The sequence below is a fragment of the Ptychodera flava genome, chromosome 10 (genome assembly GCF_041260155.1).
Source record: "Ptychodera flava strain L36383 chromosome 10, AS_Pfla_20210202, whole genome shotgun sequence".
NCBI classification, from domain to species: Eukaryota; Metazoa; Hemichordata; class Enteropneusta; family Ptychoderidae; genus Ptychodera; species Ptychodera flava.
The window spans coordinates 4,265,767-4,290,550 of record NC_091937.1 but is presented as its reverse complement, the minus strand read 5'-3'; the positions used below and the strand labels follow the sequence as shown (position 1 = coordinate 4,290,550).

The window sequence follows — 24,784 nt, the reverse complement described above, 5'->3', positions numbered from 1 at the left end:
ACTTATTCTACCTGCAACTTAAAACTGATAGTGATTTTGTAGCTCATTCTTTACTACTTTTCATAGTATTTGGTAGCCGGTATCAGATAGTTCGTGTTCGTGTCGGCTACATAGACGATCTGCCGAAAATGGTCATATATAAATGCACTAGTACCAAACTGAAAAATGCCGACTGCAGGATGTGAAATCACGGAAATGTGTCGATGGTCGTAACAGACGAGATGACGATATGGTTGTTGATCGACTTCCTCATGGTAAATCGTTTCCACAAACTTGAGTCATGCTTGAGTGAATATGTAACATAGATATCGATAAATTTGATCACACATTCTCTTGGTCTGTAGTGCTGTGACTAGATGAGAGTGGCAGCTCCTCAGTAATTATGTATATCTATTGCATTCTATAACGACATTTTAGTTACATTTTATCAGCAGTTTTAAGCCTAAACTGCTCAAGCATTTCTATTGGGGTCTAACCCCTCTAGATATTTAAAAGTTAAACCTGATCGGCAATACTTTCGATCTGAATTTGGGTGATACTGTTTGAGTGTTTCGAAAATTGCTATATGAAAACTGTAGTGGCACGCTTGCTGTTTTTTCGGGTTGAAACTATGCCATAGCATATTTAAAATTCCAAAATATCATGAATATTCCATCTGAAACACAAAAAACATTAAATATGTAAAGTGAACAGTGCATATGCATAAACTCTCTGAGCTTACAGGCTCTTATCACGTCTTCCTCGCGTGCTTTACGGTGGGAGGGACTGCAATTCACTGAAACAGCCAAGCCAGAAGACGTACGCGTGCAGTATCCAGTATAAACGAAGACTACGCATTTCTAGCTCTCGACAAAATTTAATTTTCCCCAAAATTGTGTAAATATTCAGTTTTTCGTACACAGTAACTGTTAACTAAAGCAAATGGGTTGATGTCTTGTAAGCAAATAGCTTGAAACCTATCGTTTTCACTTTCCGGTACTGAGGTAGCGTGGTTTTAAAAAATTCTCAAATGTCACAAGAATAATTTTTACAGATCTGTACATCTTCACTGTGATGCCGGAAGGTAGCAGTAAAGAAAACTACATTGCTACTAGCAGTGGCATAGCATGTTAGGCATATACAGTGACAGACTAATACAATACTCTCCTTTTCCTTGCGATCTGAGATACGGAAAGTTTTTAGCTCCTATGAACCTCGTGAACAGGTGAAAGGTCACCAACAAGCTGAGTGCATGTGTTTTGAGGTGTGGTGTACCCTGGTGTATACCATACATGTGATCAGACACGTGCCATTATAAATTTCAGAAAAGCCTGCATGGTCTTTGATTAAATGACAGTCATTTCAATAGTTTATTGCGAGAGATATCCAAATTTATTGAGCAATTGTACTCATGCTACGACGAATAAGTATGTATAGTGTTGTCGGTGAGGTTCTTGCCGGCCCGCAAATAATAGATTTTTATCAACGGCAACGCTGTCATTTATCAGCTGATCGGGTATAGGGTAAAACCGGTATAAATGTAAATGTATTTGGAATGCTATTTTAATCAACGGCAAATGTTTTCAAGAAGCAAAACCTTTGTTTAATCTCTCCTATCCTACAATATCTTCTCCGCCATGGCCGATAATGAAATGTATGGTAAAGATGTTAAAGGGATACACAGTCGTCGGAACTGCGCTCAAAGGTCGTATGGGGCCGATATGACCAATCTAAACCCTGTATGTATCCAAGGCACGATGGTGATTGATGAAAGGTAAACATAGTATTATTTTAAATGTTGCAGCTATGATGATGAGGTGCATCTAGATATCGTGCACGAATAAACAAGAAACTCGCAAAGCGCAGTTCCGACGATTGTTTCCGTTCACTTTAATTTATTCACGCTTTAGTCAAACTTTTTCGGCAGTTACATATACAAACAACAAAAACAAACAAGACAATGTAGTATTTGTTGTGAAAAACTTTATTTCATTTGCAAAGGACTGTACAATGAAAAAGGCAAGGTAAACAAGAATGCAATACCGGAGTGTAGGCACAGTTCGGTGGTGTTCAAACACCGGTTTTCATCAACCTAACTTAAACAAAATAACTGACTTTCTCTTAAGGGCTATTAACTTCAACAAAATATTTCAGTACAATTGACTGCATGGCTTGAAAAAAGCTAACGTTCAAGTAATAACTCTCCAAACACGAATGCCATACGTTGGTAGTATTTACACAACTTAACGAATATTATTCAAAGTTGACCTTCAACTCAAATATTTGCAAAGTTTTTATCCATTTCATGGAAGTTCAAAAATGCCAAGGGAAAGGTAAAGGATTATATACACAAATACAATATTCTTTAAATCTTAAACTATGGGTTATTATCAAGCCGCGGCTTTCAGTCTGAAATAACTTACAAAGGTAAATATAATTTGCGAATTCATCACGTTCGCTTTAATTTAAAGATCAAGTAAATATTGTTGGGATGTTCATCTTTGGTGTTCGCGTCGAATTACTGTATAATGCGGACTTTGAACATGAAAATGTCTCTGAGATCCGTTCGCGCCACGACATCACATGGTACTGTATCCAAAGGAAGGCGGTTGCTGAACGGAACAGCTTCGACTGGGTGACGAGTTAGTCATCTGAACGAAGTGTGCATCTTCCAATGCCGGGAATCTCAATGTCTTCGACGCACTTGGTTACCGCTTTGTCGCTTTTATTAGCCTTCACAACCACTGCAAGGCCGTCTAAATTAAGAGTTTCAGGAGATATTAGGGAGACAAGCCCATGCGGACCACTCCTTATCTGAACATTACAACGCATTGTGACTGCAACTGTCTTTTCGTTATAGTCTTTTTTCGTAACATGAGCGATTTCTTTTTGCACATCGCTGACGGATTCCACAACTGCACTGCCAATATGTCGATGATTGGAATCATAAATTCCAAACTCGTCATTCTCGAAAACTGCATGGATGCTAAAGGCGTAGCCCTGGTCGTGAGTGTCTGACCAGAAGAAATTGCTGTTTTGGTTCAACGATTTGCCGGCGAATGTGAGTCTTTTCCCGTAGCCTTTGCCAACACTCTGAAGTCGCAGAGGTTTTCCCTTGAATTGGTATTTCTCAGTGCCGTTTATGCGCACCTTATAACAGAAGCCGGTACTTATTCGCGGGTCTACATATGAGCCTGAAAATTAAGCAAAGTGTATGTTAACAGCTGTCCATAGAATGTTGACTGAGTGAGAATTTCAAAAAACAATCCAAGACATCGAAATTAACAAACAAGCACAAGAAAATTGTGAAAGTGATGCCAAATTCAGGATGACAGCATGCAGTACTTTAGAATGCCTAATTTCGAGGCACATGATGGTCTTTTTGACATCATGTGACGTCAGCACTAGTACGCAAACGTGACTTTTATCAAGTTCATCTGTAGCTTGTGACTAATATCAAATATTTACATTTTCCGTCACTACAATTCGCTTTACAGAAATATCCACCTATACTACATCCTGCCAAAATAAACGGAAAACCATTTCAACTGTTCATGTCGCATTTATGGACGATTTTTGTTATCATATTATTTCGCTACACAAATACATTGAAAAAAAATATCGTAAATTTCTACGTACGTACCGATTACGGCCATCTCATGGCGTCTTGGTTCGTAAATTTCATATTCAGTTGGTATATCGATGCCGTTTACTATAATCTTTCGTGGGCACTCGTTTTCACTCGGTGTAGGGCTGGGTGGCGACTGACAACGGACGAACCATTCCCGCCATACCACATTCTCCAAACGACGAAAGTTTCCTGTCTTTTTGAGGGAGAGTGTGTCAGACCGCTGTTTTCTCTTCCGTAGAGCCCTCAGCTCAGGCCAAGCGTGATCTTCTGTCATATTATCTAAGAGCAACGGAGACATGGCCTCGATAGGAGAGCTGGGCAAGTTAAGCAGTGTTGCTATCTCTTTGTTGATGCTGTTGTCGCACATCTTGTTCTCCTACCGGTCGTATTTAACAATGTCAAGGATAAGTCCGTTGCTTAAAACGTCTCTATTTGCTTTGGATCTAACTCAAGGTGGTTGCGTCCACAGAGTAGCCGGTACTGGTTTCTTCAGTTTAGTGTGAAACCTTAACTTGCTCAGTCGTGATAAAAGTCTAGTATATTTTCTTGAAAAAATACAAGACAGGAGCAAAGCTGATCTTGAACTTGGTGACCGACGTGCCCTCGTAAAATATACTGTTCTGGATTATTATATTGTCACTTGGTGTAATCGGTCGCAAACACAGCAGTCTACGATGCGTATCTGTTATTTTGATCAGTATCTGTGAGCACGGTACAACTTCCAACTTTATCAAATCGTGTCTACCCGGCAAATGGATATACGGCGATAACATGAACGATTTGTAGTAAGAATTTCCACACTTCGTGACTTTCACTTCTCCCGCACGTGTAGCACTGACTTGTGATTGGTTCAGATGAGTTCATTGAATATTAATGATCCGGCCGCCGGTGATGATTGGTTAGAATCTGGGTTTGCCGGGTCATGAGCAGAGCGTGATCACCTACGTGAAAATAGTCAATGAAACTCGTGGTTACAGCCTGGTAACGATGAAGGCGCGAAATTAACATGTCTCAACGGTGGCTATTCAAACGCAAAAACAAAGAAAAGGGAAAAAAGGTACAGAAATAATCGAAGAAATCGAAAATCAAAATCTGCTCCAAAAGTTCTGATTGAAACTCCAGGAACAGCATTTCTGGCCGCTGATATCTTTAATTTATACAGGGGGTTTCCCAGGTTTCGATATAGGTAAGTCAACCAGGTCATTTACGATAGGCGGTCAGAAATACACTGGAGTAACAGACAGACACGGCAGACCCTTGCAGTGCTTTAGGTCTCGTTCTTCATGGTTACCGTGGGCATTTTGGGATGCGTATTATTCGATGCAATGCAGAAAATGGGAAAAAATGTCATAAAAAGAGAACCATTTTTAAAAGACGAAGAGTTTTCTTGGCATTTTCATAATATTTTGGAAAACGCTGAGCCACCGGACCGGACCATTAGTATTATGGTGTGTGGATATTTACGCTTCATGTCAAAATATTCAAGACCGGAAACCTCATCCTTTACTGAGAAAAGATATGATTGATTTTTGAACTAAAGCATTAATGCAAACGTTTTTATCATCAATGCCTACCTACTATTATTATGAGTAATATTATCTATGTAAGAGAAATTGTTTCCCTCCTATCTATTAAATGGAATGTCTGTGATTGCACGCCACACACTCATGATGAATGAACTTGTCTGGCCACATGCTTTGTCCCAGTGAGTGAGAAATGGAAAATGAAGGCGCTATTTAAAACGCGTGTTTACCTCATTTTTCAAGGTGACACGTGCCGTACGGAATAACTGTGTGCAAATCACGCATCCTTGCAGAATGTGATAGACTGGCATACTGGGTGGTTCTGTACGATTGTTTGTCTTTGATAGATATGATAGTTGACTCATCCGTTTGATCCGCAAGCCGATGACCGTACCATATCTCGCTATTGATTACATAGACACTTAAAAAGACGAATACATAAAACTATATTAACAGACCACAGCGGACGTAACGAGCCAACGAACTTGACCAACAGCAGTGGATTTCAACTGGTGCTGAACATCTTTTCAGCTGTTAGAGAACGTATTGAAAAGGTAAAGGAGTTAAAGAATGAACGCCTTTAATATTTAGATTCACTCCCTGTTGAGGTAGATTTTGTTAATGCATCGCAATACCTTGTCAATGTACCATATTTCATGCATGGTCCTTAATCATTATAACATCTGTAAAGTAAAACTGAAGTGAGGGGGAAGTGCGGAGATCAAAGGCTGACACTGCGTATATTGTTCAAGCAAATCAGCTGATTGACCTATGACATCACTTCCAATGTTGCCAAACAAGTTTAGAGTCAGCAGTCACGCTGCGCGGCAGGCATGTTGGTTGACCTTGTCAGCACGGTCTATGTCGCCTGACAATCCAGAATGCAGACTAACATTTAAACGATAGATATGGTAACCCAGAAAATGTGTAAAATGAATACTGCAATGTAATCATGGTGAGCGCTAGTTGATCGTCCAAGTCGTCGGTAAGTCACATAGAAATTTAGGGAGACCTCGCTTTGACCTGCCATCTCATCATCAAAGATGCATCATGAATGATATTGACAAATTTGATTGAAAGTATGTACATATGAAACTCTCCGAGCAAATCAGTCTGAGAAATATTACCAGATGGAATTTCATACGATCATAGTGCATGAACAGTCAGAACACAGCTGATGAACTGTGTGATTGCTTGCACTACATCGAATATGTAGTCACAGCATACAGTTTTTACAGTTACTTGTATAGCTCTTTGTACATATCAGATATGATATCGCCTTGACAGTTGAGCAAATATGTACCATGGTTAGTTTTATCACCAAACGTTAAAACCGTAGTATAGTATTCGTCCAGAGGGCAACAAGCGGAATATATTCAATTTGCACAATGGATAACTCGGATGTGTGGAGTGCAATGTGTTCGGACCAAGGGGTGGGAGGGGCAACCATCCATGGTCTAAGAATGGTGTTGTAATATATTATTGTGAAAGCACGCCTGGTTGTTTTCCTCAGACTCAATATAATTTGTTTGACGCAAATTTCAGATTTTAAAAGGTGTTCAAGGAGTGGCTCTGAGTCGGTACAAAGGGCAAAATAATTATCAAAATCAATTGGTTCTTGTAGGTATCGAAAAATGATTAAAATTTCTGTAAATATGATTTTCCATTGTAATTTTAGTTTCTTCTTCTCTACCCAAAATAGTCTTTGATATATCACTAAAGACATTAATCAAAAACATTTATATAGATTGGGGTCAAAGTATCATGTTTTTATTAGGACTACGTGCAATGTAGAGTAGATACAACATGTACTACAAGGCACCAGTGGAATGTTTTGACCATCTTTAACATTTGCACCATTAATCTTCAGCACCTAAATTATCTTATAAGGACTAAAATATAATTTTAAATTGCTGATTTTAGTTCTGTGCCTGTAAGTGTTATCTCGATTTTGATAAATCGATATAGCTGGGCTAGATGCAAATTTTATTTGTCTGTTCTTGTGGCAGAGTGTACTCAGGAACAAATTTTCAAATCCTTTCAAAAATTTACATCGACTTGCTGGCTCACAGATGTGCTGATTACTTTTCAACTTCTCTCTTTGTTCATGCAAATTTATAAAATAATTATATCAAGTGAATGAAAAATAAAAATCATGAACAATAGTGTAAAATTCGCAGGATCATGGGTTTAGAATAAATTCCTTCTCCTATAAACCACCGTACTTTCTACACTGCAGTTTCATATATGTTCATGTTTGTGATGCAAATTACATACTTTGATAATCTTATTGTTGTATTCATAAAGTGAATCAAATCACACTGATCCAAGCCAATACAATAACAGTGAGTTTATGTGAACAGTTTGAAGCTACTCTACAGAACGAAAGACATTTTGTATTCTCTGTTTCTACATCTTAAATAATATGGATATGGAACTGCATAATCTGTATGCAAATTTTCTTTTTATGATTGATGCATTGAGAGTGAATACATGTATGGGGATATGGAGCTGCATAATATGTATGCAAATTTTCTTTTCACGATTAATGCATTGAGTGTGTATAAAACTTTGCCCATCATAGTCTTATATTTCATACACTGAATCTTTTCATGATTTGCCATGTGGTTATGCATACATTTGCCAAATGAATGAACATAATTTTCTATTTCTCAGGGATAGAGTAGCTAGGCAAGTTTATTCTTTAACACAAAAACCCTTTTGACAAAGAATCGTCCATTTCGAAAATGTTTTACTAATATCGCAGCTAACCAGAGCAGGTGTTCATATCACAGCTGTAGGAACGGTAGATTCACAACACCATGGCTAGCTGTAAACTGAAGTTAAAACATGGGTTACCTGAGAAGCAAGGACTGTACGATCCATCATATGAGAAGGATGCATGTGGTGTTGGTTTTGTTGTCAACATTGATGGATCCAGAAATCACAAGGTACTGTACATATATAAGATCAACAACAAATTAAGAAATAGAAGTCAGTTTTTCAGTTGATTCAAAATTACTGAAATCAAGTCTGTATATGTCTCTTCAGTGATTACAATAAGTCTTTCATATACAAATCCTATCGATGTCTCACTGCAAATAAACAGAAAATATGGCATTTCTTTCCCTATTTTGTATTGTTACAATGGTAATATGTACTGCTTAAAGGGAGACGGTCGTCAGAACTGCGCATGTGGGACTCTATTGTTTACAAACAATGTGTTTCATGCAAGATATCTAGATGCATCACTTCAACATGGCTGCAACATTTAAATTTTACAATATTCATCTTTAACAAACATGTTTCAACTTTCATCAATCGCCAACATACCCAAGATACAGTATTTACATTGGTTGTAGTGGTCCCTGGCAACCTTTGAGCAGAGTTCAGACAACTGTGTTTCACAGTTGATGTTTCATTTCTAGGGACAAAATATCACTTTTTGATATTTGTCATATCTTACCTTTTTTACTTTAGAAGAGATTTACTCTATTTAAGTGAGAGAAGTAAGTTGAATTACTCTCCACAATAACATGAAATTACTATTCACAGAAAAGTCTGACAAGATGTCAAAATAGGTTGATTTTTATCCTTTCCAGTAGGTTATGATACAAATGCTTGATTCATCATGTTTGAATTTTTATCACTTAGGCATTAAAAACTGCATTTCAGGTTGTAAAATGTAGATCTCTATTGCTGCATATCAAGTCACCTTTTAGACGGTATTTCTATTTTGAGTTCTGATTACATTTGACAGAAAGTAATTTAAATTTCATTTCAGAAAATATTAGATTAGATTCCTGGGTTTGTAATTTAGCATACATTATGTATATCATATCCCAGAATGCATAATTCTCACATGTAAAAGTAACAATATGACAGAAATATTATGCTTATAAAGCAGTGAAGGAACCATACAAAATGAAGGACTTTTTCGGTAATTGTAAAATGTATAGTATTTGTATATAGGCAAGTTACTGGCAGAAAAGGGTAACATTTCATTTTGTTTTAATGATTCTATGATGCTGCTTTGCATTGCAAGTTGGGATGTAAGGCCAGTATTCTGTGTCAACAATCTGAACAATGAATACACATACCGGTAGATTAATATCATAACTATCTGTTCTGTGATACATTCACCACGTTTTCTCCACTTCTATCAATAAATTAATATTTTAAAATTTCACTTATAGTGTTTGCAGGACATACAGTCATACACACTTAGACCATTACATCATACATGTACATGAAGTGTAAGTACAGGCAAATGATGTGAAAACTAGCACTGTAGCAGAGGTCATTTTATTATTTTGTTTGTCTTTTTTTCAGATTTTACGAGATTCTCAGATAATGTTAGAGCGAATGCAACACCGTGGGGCATGTGGTTGTGATGATGATACTGGTGATGGTGCAGGAGTCTTGACGGGAATTCCTCATGAACTCTTTGCTGAAGATCTCAGGTAAACAATATACTCGTACAAATGGTACTATAGCAGCTTGCTTACCATACAACATAGACAGCCAGTTATTGAGAAAACTTTTAGAAAGACCTTCAAGTGTGCTCTCAGTTTGCAGGTACATATCATATTACCAAGGCCCTAGCATTGGTTTTTGATTGATTTATACACTGGTATCTTCGTACGTTTGTTGTAAACACAATCTACTCTTTCACCATACATGTCAGTTAAGATATTTGACAACTCTTACATTTTTCAAAGTAAATGAAATCTGTCAAATGGAGGACCTAATCTAGTGTCCTCTTGTTGACACTGTCAAATGTGAAATTTAATGATAATTGAACAAAGTTGATGAAAGCCAGTAAATGTTATAAATAGAATATCTATAATTGTTGTACTATTTACTTCCAGTATTGGAAAATTTGTTAGATATTGTACTACCGGTATCTTATAAGGAACACTTTATCATTTGGATGAATTGACCCTTGAACTTTTGACAATGTCTGTTACATGTACAGGCAACTTAAGAAAATACCAACAAATTCACTTGTTAGGTAGTATGTGCCTTGAAAGTAAAAGTGAAAGACTTAGACTTTAGTTTAAACTTCCTCAAGGAATATTTCAACCATTCTCTTTCAAAATCAAGTCTTAGAATAAAAATCGGGGGTCATCATGCAAAATTTGGAACTGGAAGAACAAATAACCGATATTTGAAATTCAGAATGGCTGCCACCCTGTGTTAACTCTATGGACAAAAATAAAATTATGGATTTTCGAAAACTAAGATGGTGAAAAGTTTTCTTACACCAAGAGCTTTAAAATGAACCCCCACACCCACCCTCCGCCCCGACAAGTGGTAGATCAGAAAAGAATTGTAAAAGTTTGAGAGTCCGAATGCATGTATGTGTCCCAAAGGCACATTCTACCTTAATGAAGTTATTGACAGCTAAGCCAATACCTTATCCATGTAAAGTGCCATTGCACCATACGTTGATTGATATGGTATACTTACAGTGACTAAATTATAATTGAATGAGATGAGATGTGCTTATATAGACCATAGTCAGTAACATTTGTTTTGGAAGAAAGTTTTTAAGAAGCTCAACTCACAGAAGGAACTGAAGCCTTCTTCCAATTCTTTAATATTTGTGAAGGGTCTTGTTCTTCATCCTTTTCTTGCTCTTCAGAGGAACGATATCAAAAGTTTTTGTGTTAAAATTCTATTCTTCCACTTTGCAGGTCTTGTGATTGATCCATTATGAAATATTGGATCAATCACTACTATGACAAAGGAATACAATGTCCACCATTAAGTACACAGACTGTTCAGGATACGTGAACTCACTAAAATGTCATGCCAGATTCCATGTAAAGACATAAACTGATAGAATTATTGAAAGGCAGCCTGATTCTTCTCATGGTATCGATGTAATCTGTGACTGTATTTGGAAAACTAACCTTGATTATAATTTGGTTTCATATTTTATCATTGTTCTTCAGGAAACATGGCGTGACCCTGCCACCAGCCGGAGAGTATGCTACTGGAATTACATTCCTGGATAAAGATACTGCCAGTCAGTCTGAACAGTTGTTTGAAAACCTTGCATTACAATGCCAAATCAAGGTAACATATCAAGAAAAGTCAATTTTAATCAATTTCTACATTTTTCGGTACACTATAATAAACATAAATGTACCAATGTCTGCATTATCCAATTATAATATATATGTCCCATTTGTCCACGAACCATGGAAAATTTACAAGTAGTAGATTTAAGATTACTTCACACACCACTGACCACTTTTGCTGATTGAATAACGGGTCAGTGAGCAGATGTTCTGGCTGAGAGATTTTCCTGTAATTTAATTTCCAACTTTGCTGTTGGAATCTCAGACAGAATGAGCAAGTTGAAATAAACAACGACAGCAAATAAACAATCTTTCTTGAACGTCATGATTAGTAACGCTTGACATGAGGAAAGTATATTTCCTTGTCGCATGTCTTTGTGTCAAGGCAAACTGTTGTATACCCACTTTACTAGGTACATGCAGTTGGATGGTGAAGTACTAGTTTGTACAGTAGAGAAATATTTTCAACACACAATCATTGAATGGTAACACACAAATCACTGAGACTGTGCATACACATGACCTTTTATTTGTCACTCCATCTTTTACCGTGAGTGACATTGGTTACTTCAAAATACTTTAATTCTCTAAATATTACAAAACAAGTATTAATTGTTAAAGTAAATTAATCCAGACAATACAAAGCAAATATTAATTATCAAAGTAAATTAATCCAGACAATACAAAGCAAGTATTTTACAACAATCATGTTGTTTATTATGAGTTTCTGAAACTATTTACAATGAAATGAAACTTCCCACTTTACACAAAATTCTACTAAAAGCTAGGTTGCAAACCAGTAATATCTCTAAAATACTGGCTACTCCCACTTTTAGATATTGTTTTAGTGTACCATTGATTCAATTAATTTCTTATTACTCATATGTTTGAATATTGTGTACAAATTTGGTGTTGTCTTGATATACAGGTGATACACTGGCGTACAGTACCTACAGATAATAGCTGTATTGGATCATTAGCAAAGGAAGTGGAACCGTACATGAGACAGGTTTTTGTCGTCAGTCAAACTGAAAATGAAGAGATGTTTAGACAACAGGTGAATATAACTTTTCAAAATATCAGCTATCGGTTCATTATTTTTATGGTACAAACAGTGAAATGAAATACTACTGATATGCAAATCCTTGTTCATGAACAAGAAGAATAGCGCTGTTCACGGTTACAGGTTTGTTACTAAATATAGCTGTACGCGTGCAACTTTCTGACAAATATGCTGAAATTCGGACAAATTTTGTCGTTGTATGCGCAGCTGTTGTTGCAGCTTGTAGTCTCAGTCATCAATTCATACAAATAAGTGTGACACTAAATAGCCATTCTAACACTCGCAGGTTTTATTTTTCGTCGTTTTTGCGGAAAATGCAGACAAGTATTTATTGATGCATATTAATGAGAGAGAACAGTGACGTCTTTTGCGATCAGCGCTATTTGAAAACAAGTACTTCAAGCAAAAAAAAAGGTTGTTCACATTGGACAAATAGATTTACTTATCTGTGAAGTATAAGTTAATCACTTCATTACAACTTTGTTATTCAACGTTAAAACATTTGGTTTGCTAATTTGAAATACCTGAAATGGTCAAGTTTTCTTTTCTTAGAATCTTCCTCTGTGTGATTCTTAAGGAATGCATGTGGATATCATGTTGACTCCATGTTTTGTGTATGTATTTCCTCAAGATAATGTTAGCAGTCTTGATTTTATGTGTATGATGCAATGTTGTTTTCTTTGAATCACATTTCATCATAGATATTTTCTCTACGCAAACAAGCTACACATCAGATTCCAGCCAAGAACTACCGCTTTTACATTTGTAATCTGTCCATTGATACCATAGTCTTCAAGGTAAGTTGAGATAAAAATAAGTGATGTTGTGAAATAGGTCAATCACATAATACCCTGTGACCTTTAGATGTCTCTATCAGTGAAAGTGACTTGTTTTGGCAAAGGAAATGGGCGGTCAAGGTAAATGTTACTAGTGCTTGTTAATGGTAAAGACAGATGAAAGGTAGTGTCTTGTCAGTATATCGTTCTACAGTGATGGTCTATTGAGACTGATTTGTGTTTTGGAACAATATAGTTAGTATCTTTTAAGTTTGAAACACAGAGATCTATCTGAATTTCAAAGTTATGCAACTGACCTCACGTAAGGTTATGAAAGTGATCAATACACTACTGGTAGTTATAAAAACAGTGTACCTCTGTTATGAATAATTAATAGGCTACTGTAATGAGTATTCTAAAGTTGTATAAGGTCAAAAACCCAACTTGAAGAGAGTTTGACAAGCAGTAATAATGTAAACTTGCAGTATTGTAATAATTTTCTGGCCAAGTTGAATTCATAGAATTCCTCTAGTGTCTAGGACATCCCTAAAAATTTGTCAAAATATTTAAAAACTTGAAAAAATTTAAATTCAAGTGTACTGTACTTTTGATGAAATTCAGCCTGCTAATAGTTTGTTTGCTAAAATGTTTGACCATATCACTGTTTCCTCAGTGTACAGTTAAATTTGTATTTCATTCAGGCTAGAAATATGAATAAGAAATATCAAGCTACAGACAGTATACCGGTACTAGCTGATTTCAGTTCATTTTACTTCGATAACACCTACCACTTTATACATGATTATTTGGGCTTTTTAAAATTGAATCCATAATTTTTCACAGTATTTTTGCTGTTGATAGGGAACATAGGTGATTAGTTTTGAAGATGGGTAACATATTTGCTTCTAAAATAATTACTTTGGTATGTCAAGGGTATGTCAGGTTAAAAGACTGAAAAAAAACCCCCAGTGCAGTACATTTGGTAAAGGCCGCTGACTTTCATGCTAAATTCCATCAAAGTCTTTCACAGAGGATCTGATTAGTCTCTTGTTTTCTTCATAGAGAAACTATTGTTTTAGAAATAAAAGAGTAATTTTGCTCTTTTGTGCCAGTACTTCCACCATAGTCTCTGTACACATTCACTCTCAATGTATTAGTTAGGTGTTTAGTGTAGTCAGCTGTTTTACAAATCAGCCATTCATTGATGTACGTAATAACCATATAATTCTAGGTTGTGAGCATGACAAGTAAAGCCAAACTTATATATAATATCTTGAAAATGTGGTAGACACATCTTAGGAAAGATAATATGATTTGCATGGCCATAGCACAATGATAGCAAGGCTACTGTGTTACCAGTAGTTCGAAGTCAATAATCTCATGTAAGAAAATTAAGATATGATTGCTGCTATGTAACTTTTGAATGATACAATTTATTCTCACTGATCTTATGTTTTTAATGTACTTGTAATATTCCTATCTTTAATAAGGCACCTTGTGTAGAATGATCTTTGGACAAAAATGTTTTTATAAATAAAAGCATGTATGAGCTGCAAGAAAGTTAAAAGTAATGGCATAAAACACAGTTGTGATATTGTAAGAAAAATCCTTCTTTGTGAAAAATGTATAGTGGGACATGTTGTTTAATGAGAATTGTTCAAGCTTTTCAACAGTATGAATTGTTAAACTTTATAAGCATTTTCATGAAACCTATACAGGAAATGTTTAATAAGATAGCTTGGAAAAAGCAAGCAATGTGTTCTAAATATTACTTGGAAAATAAGCTATCTCTGAATCATGTCACTATATCATTGGAAATGAAGGCCTCTCAACCTTGAATTTCATCACAATTTAATTATCACCTTTGACCTTAGCAAAGCTAGGTGTTCATTGATGTATGTTTGTTGTGTGTGTTTCAGATTATATTAGCAAAAAGTGGATGTTAAAAAAGGAATTGTCTTCCTTGAATTAGAATTACATTAATATTCTTGAAGAAATCTTGATTTTACACCAATTAAAATATTGGATGTGTAGAATAGCAACAACAATAATTTTCATTCAGAATAGAAGAAGATTCTGTTGAGAAAAAAAATATTCACGATTGAAGTACCAAGTTTAGCATAAAGAGTTAAAAGTATATTTATAATGTTGTGGGGTCTGACATAGCAAACTTAATTTATATGTTAATTCTTATTCAAGCAAACAACCAATCAATTTCTGTATACACGTATTATACAAATGTGATGACATCAGCAGTCCGTGCGTCATTAGTTTCAATAAATGGGATTTATTTGATAACACAGTGGTCGCACGTTGATGTGTTTGTATAGTGGAGATTAAAATAACATTAAAGTTAATTCTCAAATAATCTTGTGTCATAGCGTACGACTTCATCAGAGTGATTGAGTTTCACCATATTTGGAAGTCAGAGAAAGCACATACAGCTAGAGTGAATGGTGATATGCTATTTTTATTTTATCTCATGAGGGTATCTTGTGCAGTTGGATTTGATTGAAATACTGTGTCTCTGCAAACTCAGATATTCATCTGCTTTGCATTGTTTTCCTTTCTATAATGAAATCTTCAAGACATTGGCTAAGGCTGTGTTGATGCTACATGCATTGTACTTTATATTCCTTAAGGAATTGTAAAATATTACACTTGGATGCTCTTTTTTCTTTTTTCTTTATAGTTGTTGCATAGAAAGAAATACAGTCACTCATTTGAAATACCATTAACCAGATAATAGTAATACCATTTTTGTCATATTGTAATTGTAATTGTATTTTTGATTGTGATTGTAATTGTTGATAATAGTAATACCATATTTGTCACATCTTTTGTCTATGAAGACACCAGTAATTGCTCTGATAATTATCCTCAGTCAGAGGCAACCAATCACAAACTGTGTTATATTTAGTAGAGGTGTTTTTTTAATTGGATTCAAACAAAAGTCTTGGTACAAAACAATCCATGGTTTTTACTCTATGTAACAAATTCTATTTTTACATTATATAACATTTGCTAGTCATATGATAATCAAACTTGGAAGCTCTCACACCCACAGATAAAGGCAAATAGAAGGCTTTTGAATATCCTCAGAATATTTGATGACGTCAGTTGAAGCTTTTAAAATCAATACCAAGTATTTATGTGTAACGCTTCATTGCATAGTCACAGCATTCAATTTCTATGTAAATAGCTATGGAAAGGTCTGTAGTTTCAGTATCAGTTTGAAAATTTATTTTATGTACTTGTGTTTGTTATAAGATAGAGAAATTCCATTTAAAGAGAAACTTGAATACTAGTATGTCTCAAAATGAAATAATTCCCCAAAGGAATTGATTTTTATTGCATTGTTATTGAAGGTTACAACATTGTTGCATACAGAATTTGGACCATTGATAAGAAAGCACATACAAGCTGAAAACTCGAATTATCAAGAGTAAAAATCTAGCATCTTGCAATAGCAAAATTTTTACCTTTTTCTACAAAGTGACAGCTTCAACTAGCCCATTATATTTGCCCTTCACCCACATCAGAGACTTGAGGTTTTACAATACAAGGAAATGGCTTTATATGATTAACATATCTTTTGATAGAGGGCAGTGACGTCAAGAAATCATGCCTTTCACTAGTGATTGTATGGAAATGCTGTGACCTTTGTCACTTCAAATTACCTACCTCTATTATAATCACTCTACCATGTTTCTGTCATGAATACTCTCAACAGTGATTCACGTGAAGTCTCTTGACTGTATTTCACGTGAAAACAGCATGTACTGTAGGTCCTGTGTGTTGATTTGTGATATCAGACAAATATCCAGATATAGAACCAAGCATCCTGTTACTGGCCTTCCAAAACATAATATTCTTAGAATCTATCCTTCCATTCTTTGGAAATAAAATGTAACCAGAAATTTGAGGTAAAAGTTACTTCGGAGGAAATAGATAGAATCTGCATCAATGGGAACTCTGAGATGTGGCTTTTGATACTTCAAGGATTTCTGTGAAAGGAATTGAAAGTGAAAGATTTACTAAAGATTTGTACAGGAAAATAAAGCAAGATATTGTTAGCTTTGGTATGCATTTCCTTGACTTCTACTACTTTATTCTACTAACTCTATCTGTATTATCATCTTTTGTACAAACTTTATATGCAATATGTAAATGAGTAAATATGTAATGCTGTAGAAATTTGTAATGTCGTGATTGTAAGAAAAGATATATCTGATCTTTGCTGGTGTATCAATCACTTGACATCACTGCTGATCAACAATTTGTTGAGATAACTCTATGGGGAAAATAACACTTTTGATTTTCAAAATACTAAGATGATGAGTTTTCTCACTACAAGGAGCTAGACTGAAACATTTTTGAAAAAATTGAGAGTCTAAATATCTGTCCCTGCATGAGGCACATATTTTTGGAGTTACTCCAGAAATGAAGTTGATGTTAAAAATCATCAAAAGTTGCAGATACTCGCCCTTTAGAAATGGAAAAACTACGTATGTTTCTCTGTATTAAAACTGTTACTTGTATGTGAACCATTTTTCTTGCAATGTATACTAATTTTCCATGTTTACTCAATTCTTGCTCCAAAGTACACAATTACTTTTAAAAATTATAGACTGCTTTGAAGTCACTCTCTCTTTAGTCTTTCTCTCTCTTCTGTTGTCTGTGTAGGCTAAATTGACTTGTAACTTGCTAGTATACTGTAGGGGTAGATGGCAGTTTGCAGGTTTGGCATGGTTTCAAGATCAAGGCATATTACTTTATGATAGCACCACAACCACTTAGCAGGGTATGGTACCTCATTCCTTCAAATTATTCAGTTATGACATTAATAAACCTGAAGTATTTTTGGTAAGCGGAATGAAAGCTATTGATGATCTCTCCAATCATGCATGTGCTTTTACAATGATGTTATCATACTGTATTGATTTTACTCTCAGGGACTGTTGACAACATCCCAACTGTGGAAATACTTTGTAGATTTGAAAAACCCAGCTTTCCAGACGCATCTTGCATTGGTACACAGCCGATTCTCTACGAACACATTTCCTAGCTGGGAAAGAGCACATCCCAATAGGTAAGTACATGACTGTACATGTAGCTCATAGTCTGCTTGGTAAACTGTATCAATTGTGTAAGTACAGCAATTTTATATGAAATATTTGTATCCCAAATATTTACTCATACCAAAGCTTATGTACATGATCTCCCGGCGGTTTATTAATAGTTAGCAAGATTCCTAAATAAGTTGAAAAATATTGACAAAATGGCATAAATGTCAAAAAATGACGATATGAAAGTACAGTGGGAGAATTTTCTTTGCATGAAATTGCACCATTAAATTTTGCCCTTTAATCAGCAAGAATGTTTCTTGTTAGTTTTGTCTTTTTGGTCAAATATGCTCTCATTTAATATTTATAGATATATGTGGATTTCCTATAAAACTTGACCCATTTGCAGGTCAAAGTAGGACATATGTAACATGGGAAGGAATGCATACGTAATCATTACACAAATTTAAAGGCAGTTGAATTTGATTTGTATGACATTTGAACAGATTTTATAACTTATACAAGTTCTGCCAGTACTTGTTCAAACATGATACACTGCATAGCTGTAGAATGATTAATTGTGACAAACTCATATACAGATACAAAGGTGTGTCTGATTACATAACCCTTTCCTGTTAGACAATCTGGAATGAGATAGCCGAACGAGATATGTCTCATTTGTTGCTGCAATCACAAAATACATCCACTGCACACCTTTCAAAGCAAAATTGTTTTCTCAAACTTCAAAGACATTGAAAGGCAAGTTTGAAAGAGTTATAAAATATATTAAATTTGATAGTTTCATTTACTTATCATTGGAGCTAATTGTTCACCTAACATTATGTGAAATTGAATTGGAGCAGTTTGATGATAAAGGAGGGGCCTTCTCAGGAATCTTCAGCAGACTTTCTCAACTTGGATATGCTTCATGGCAAAACATGAAATTCATGCTGACTTTTTTTTTTATTTGTTGATCAGATATCTAGCTCACAATGGTGAAATCAACACACTGAGGGGAAATGTCAATTTAATGAGAGCCAGAGAAGGTGTGATGAAAAGTAAGAAATTTGGAGATGATCTAAAGAAACTGTATCCAGTAGTTGAGGAAGGTTTATCTGATTCTGGATGTGTTGACTGTGTACTAGAATTCCTAATAAATGCGGGTGGACGATCCCTTCCAGAGGTGAGATAAGAATATTTATGTAACTTGCTACATTGTCAAACAGACTCCATGAAATTGTTCATGGAATTGTCTGCTGTCTCAGTGAAAAATGTTGCAATAAAATATGTTCCAGTTTGCTGTTTGTAATCTGACGGCTCTAAACCATCCACATTTACAAACAATTTTTGCTCAGGCCTGATGATGGAGTATAGACCATGTTTTGTTGAAGGTTTTGTCCCTTCGTTTTGAACTCCGGTACCTGGTTTCTGTTGTCCTCTGATAGGATTGCATTGATGTAACAGGAGCCAATGGTAAAATTTACCAGGTACCAACCTCAACATAAACGTTGCCAGCTTTACTTCCTTGGTGGTAAACATAATCAGTAACTTGTTAGGAACACACTGCTGTAGAGAATTTGCAGTCAGTTTGCAATGGCTGTCTATTATTGTGTATCATGGTGATGTAGCATTGTGTATGATAATGGGGAAATAATCCAGTGATTTCACCTCCTTTACTTTGTTTTTGAAAGAGAGGACTTGGTAGACAGTATATTTCCACTGAAATGCAAGTACATGTTAAAAAAATGTAATGTCTTTTTAGGAGAAGATGGGGGTATAGGTGCAGTTTTCCAGGAATAAAAGCATCTGGTCAGACTCGCAAGGTTACTAATATTTTTATAATCAACAGAATTTTAAAAAAAATGCATGTTGTGTGTACGATTGACTCAAAAGATGCTTCGACTTTCTCCAAGTTCACATTACAACATTACGTATCATGATATCTGAATGATCAAATCAAATTGTTGCTGTATTCTGACCTTTCAAATCTTGTACTTAATACTCACAATTGGTTTTTACTTCTATCTACCAACTTCTCTCATGTACAATTTGTTGCTAGGCAATGATCACCATGGTACCAGAAGCTTGGCAAAATGATGACTTGATGTCTGAGGAGAAAAAGGCATTCTACAAGTGGAGTGCATTTGCTATGGAACCCTGGGATGGACCAGGTATAGAGACATGATAGTACTAAATATTTGTAGTGTAATGGATCCATTGTGAAGTTTTCAGATTGCTAAGTATAGTTGTTTAACATGAATTCTACAGGATCATTTCAATAACCCATGGCAATACTTTCTGATTTAAGTTTACTGAAAAAAGTTTTGTAAAATTATTGCATGACGTTTAAACTGTTAGTGGTAATAGCATTACTCATGTGTCATGGTGATACATATATTATCTGAAAGAACTAAATGAATTTTTCCGAAACAGAAATTGTATAATTGGTATGAATAGGATAAATAAGTTTCTATTTCATCTCAATTGCTCAAAAAATCTGACTCCGTAAGTGATTTCTCTCAAGTACAAAATTCCATTTGTTTGTTTCAACATGAACCATTGCAGCTGTACATTCATCTGTTACCAACACTCGCTCTTGTCATGTTCATGCCTTCAACAAAATCAACTTATTTTGCAATTTGAATGACGCACATTATCTTCTGATTATTGTATTAAACAGCTTTATTTACGTTCACTGACGGGCGTTACATTGGTGCCATCTTGGATCGTAATGGATTACGTCCATCACGTTTTTACATCACAAAAACTGGTCAGATGTGTATGGCTAGTGAAGTCGGTGTGGTGGATATAGACAACGGCAATGTTCTTCAAAAGGTAAAATTTAACAAGTCAGGATTTTCAATCACATTGAAAGAAAGTTGATGATCTTCAGTCTTTGATGTACCAATAAAAAACAGACGGAATAATGATAGAATAATCACCGTCCAATTTGTTTGGGTTTGAATACATGTTTGAAATCTAACTTTTTTGTAGAAAATTGTTTTCATATTTTGGCAGGTGATAATCTTCTATCAATATTGGTGATATGACCAACTTTATTTTTGAAAAGCCACAAGTCATGTACAATAGGCTATGAATCATGGACTGCCAACAACCATGATTCTGTTCTTGATGTAATCTTGCAGAAAATCTGAAAATTGTAGGTCAGCATACGGTACTTGAAGTTCACTGAAGACAATAAAGGATGGACACATACAATCTTCCTTATGCGATTCAATTTCATCCATTGTGCACAAAATAATTGGCATTACAGAAATCAACAGGTGTCAAGTGATACTATAATGAATCCAAATCTCTCAACAAATCACTTTCCTCTTTTCTTGTGAAACTCTAAGCTTTATATCTGTAGCCTGAAAACCATTTGAGCTCAGTCTTTCACCAGTAGGGTACTGAAAGTTGACCATTTAAAAGAACTACAAAATTATAATAATAGCCAACTGCAATAGCTGACTCAAGAGGGCTCTCTCCTGATTTCTTGTTGATCAAAATAGGGTCACCTTGTAATTTTGTTCATTAGCTCAACACATTCACAGTTATGTAGATTTGTTTTATTTTCCTCTTTGTTGAAATAAATTTATCTTTTTCAAAAAAAAAATAGGGTCGTCTTCAACCTGGAAGAATGCTGTTGGTAGATACCAAAGTAGGAGCTGTCATCAATGATGAAGAATTGAAGATGAATGTTGCAAATTTGAGACCAGTTAGCCATTGGCTTCAAGAACAGGTACTACCTAGAAAATTTTTCTTTACGATTGTGTCCCTGAAATTTTAATATGAAAAACAATTATGGGTTTCTTTTTCTTAAAAATTTGTAAATCATTTTTAATCCATGTTCATGGTGTGCTTCAACTTCAAAGTTTATTTATGCTGTCTGTGATAGAATCATCTTTGAGCCAGCACATTCATTTTTCATTAATTGTAATTAAAGCAAGATTTAACCATTGTATGTGCAGTGTATGGTCACATACCACTGATTTTAAACTAATGATGGATTATTTTCACTAGATAACTCTGAATGATTTGAGAGCTGCACATCAGAACACCATGGTTAATGGTCCAGTTGTCAATGGTATTGCTGACGATGGTGACCATGGCTATGAACCAGTGGAAACAGACCGACGTCTGGTCATGTTTGGTTACACTGTAGAGCATATCAACATGTTGGTTTTACCAATGGTGAAAAATAGGTAAGTGTCGGTAAAAAGTCATTTAACAATAAAAGTAAGACAAGTGTCAGAACCTGTTGTTAACATGACTGTGAGTTGATTAAAGGTCATTAGTTATTGCATGATCTAGGTTATAAAAAGTACATGCAGGTATTGTGCAATGGATAGAATACCTCAAGGGGTGAAGTTGGGAAGAGTTATTGTATTGGGGGAATAAATATTGAGCATTCAAACGCTAGCTACAGTTAATCAGATGGTTGGACTCAGACAAGGCATGTTGTGCTCAGTACAGTTTAATAGCTGATATCTTAATTCTTAAAGTGTGGTAGTTACTATCTGAGAAAATTTAAGAAGTTTTACCAACTTCATTGTTTGTTCAACAGGAAAGAAGCCCTTGGCTCTATGGGAAATGATGCGCCCCTTGCTTGCCTGTCCACTAGAAATCCATTGATTTATGAATATTTTAAACAACTATTTGCACAAGTGACAAACCCACCCATTGATCCATTTAGAGAAAAGATTGTCATGTCACTGGTAAGGACTCTAGAGTTGTAGTTGGTAGTTTCTGAGTATTTTCACACTCAATACATTACTACAATGCTTTCTTTTCCAACTTGTATGCTACGTGTCATTTCTGTATACGCCAATAATATAATGTGGCTCCTACATACATTTTCATCATTCATCAATGATCATCAGGGTGTCAGAATTGAATCAAGTATCTGACAGTCGAAGATTGCTGCCTCTGATTTTACAAGAAGTCACATTTCAAGAGTAGCTCTCATATAAAATTTAAAACTTTCAGAGGAATGTTCACAATTTTTCCCTTACACAAGTTACCTTGTATTAACTTCTTTTGATGGTTGAAAAGGTGATGATGTATGTTTTCTTAAAGATTGTGAGTGACATAGAATTGAGCCAGTGACAAGGTGTGATTTGTCGCATCAAATATTTAGGAGTACTATTCATGTACTTGACTTTGAAAGTGTATGAGTAATCCAGAAGATATTGGAGGTTAACTGAATCTATACTCTGAAAACTAGTGATCCTCTAACCTGCATCATCAGCAAAAGTGTTTTGGATATATCAAACAGTTTTCTCCATGAAAATCTGAATTGAGTGTTTCTCGGTCAAATCCTTTCTGTAGAGACATTGACCTGACAAATTGATCTGTTTAATATAAATTTGACATACTTTGACAATTGATAGGCATGTCCAGTTGGCCCTGAAGATAACATACTGGAACCCAGTGCACAGCAATGTCAACGATTGTTCCTTCAGCAACCAGTGTTATCATTAGATGATATGAAAGTCATCAAAGCTACTACCTACAAAGGATGGAAGGTGTGTACATAGATAATCACAGCTACCAACTGTCTTTGTACTTCTGAAACATATACATCCATATTTTCTGTCCTGTGTATTTTGCATTGTTATTGCTTGAAACATACCACATGTTACATTGTAAATGCCATTTCAATTGACATTAACTGAACTTCACACCACAATGCATTTATGACTTTTGTATTTGAATCCACCATGGTCATGGCCACTGCCATATTGCTTTGAAAGATTAACATGCATGTGTCATATCATTGACAAAACAAGTGTCTACACAATTCTCAAACAAGTACTTGAGTCAGATTCCTAGATATTAGAAGTACCTTAAACATGCAATCCACAACATACCATCATTTCTTCCTCCTTCCAGTTAAATTGTAATAATTGCATGCACACTTTTTAGGCTTCATTTCTAGACATACAGTATGATATTTTCAATAATTTTAATGTACTTTTCAGACTAAAGTCATTGACACAAGCTATCCGGTTGATGATGGTGTTGAAGGGTTGGTATTAGCACTGGATAGAATCTGTAGTGAAGCCAGCAAAGCTGCTGAACAAGGATATACACTGATTATCCTGTCTGATAGAAATGCTGGAAAACAGCGTTTACCTGTCAGGTGAGTTCTTTATCTCATTTCATTTACAAATCAAAGCACTCTGTCTACCATGCCAGAAATTATTGTCTTGTTTTCATTTCATCTTTAGCAACTGTGTTTCCATGACAGCGAAGACTCAGAGAAGATTCAGAAAGAAGTTTTTTTCAGGAAAATATATGAATATATAGCTAGGGGGAAAATGGTGTCAGTTGAGTTCACAGTGGACAATAGTTAGCAACAGTGCACAACAACACTTGCTGACAGAAGCCAAAATTGTTTACTCTGATTTACAGAATGAGTTGTGTACCATCTTGAAACTGGTTTAAATGTAAGATATACTAAGGAAAGGATACAGATTTATTTCAAACCTGACAGCTATTTTAATATACAGCATTTGCTCAGAATTTGTCATCCTTCTTTATTTCAATTGAAATTACTAAAAAGATCAAGTACTAGGGAGAGACTCTTTAATTGAAATACTCCTTGTCTTATTAAAGCTCTTCATACTCTAGATATCAATCAGTGTACAATTT

The 24,784-nt window shown here is 35.2% G+C and overlaps 2 protein-coding genes across 4 annotated transcripts in view; one reads left to right on the top strand and one right to left on the bottom strand.

Moving 5' to 3' along the window:
- Positions 1 to 1,942: 1,942 nt before the first annotated feature.
- On the bottom strand, positions 1,943 to 4,404 carry LOC139141802 (uncharacterized). Its single transcript, XM_070711466.1, has 2 exons — positions 3,623 to 4,404; positions 1,943 to 3,173 (listed from the first exon to the last, which is right to left on the bottom strand). Exons 1-2 carry the CDS (start codon positions 3,975 to 3,977, stop codon positions 2,623 to 2,625), a joined length of 906 nt encoding a protein of 301 aa, XP_070567567.1. The 5' UTR covers positions 3,978 to 4,404; the 3' UTR covers positions 1,943 to 2,622.
- Positions 4,405 to 4,644: 240 nt separating this feature from the next.
- Positions 4,645 to 24,784, top strand: part of LOC139141801 (uncharacterized) — a 60,816-nt gene continuing 40,676 nt past the window's right edge. The window contains exons 1-16 of one of the 3 annotated variants that reach the window (XM_070711462.1): positions 4,645 to 4,796; positions 5,481 to 5,687; positions 7,929 to 8,084; positions 9,466 to 9,596; positions 11,094 to 11,217; positions 12,151 to 12,279; positions 12,987 to 13,082; positions 18,017 to 18,153; positions 19,106 to 19,310; positions 20,187 to 20,298; positions 20,808 to 20,962; positions 21,747 to 21,869; positions 22,151 to 22,332; positions 22,695 to 22,845; positions 23,521 to 23,655; positions 24,112 to 24,272. In XM_070711462.1, coding sequence (XP_070567563.1) covers positions 7,956 to 8,084; positions 9,466 to 9,596; positions 11,094 to 11,217; positions 12,151 to 12,279; positions 12,987 to 13,082; positions 18,017 to 18,153; positions 19,106 to 19,310; positions 20,187 to 20,298; positions 20,808 to 20,962; positions 21,747 to 21,869; positions 22,151 to 22,332; positions 22,695 to 22,845; positions 23,521 to 23,655; positions 24,112 to 24,272 — 1,970 coding nt within the window. In that variant the 5' untranslated portion in view covers positions 4,645 to 4,796; positions 5,481 to 5,687; positions 7,929 to 7,955. Of the gene's footprint in view, positions 4,797 to 5,480; positions 5,688 to 7,907; positions 8,085 to 9,465; positions 9,597 to 11,093; positions 11,218 to 12,150; positions 12,280 to 12,986; positions 13,083 to 18,016; positions 18,154 to 19,105; positions 19,311 to 19,889; positions 19,951 to 20,186; positions 20,299 to 20,807; positions 20,963 to 21,746; positions 21,870 to 22,150; positions 22,333 to 22,694; positions 22,846 to 23,520; positions 23,656 to 24,111; positions 24,273 to 24,784 lie in introns of those variants that run through there. The other 2 variants (XM_070711463.1, XM_070711464.1) reach the window with 2 other exon arrangements.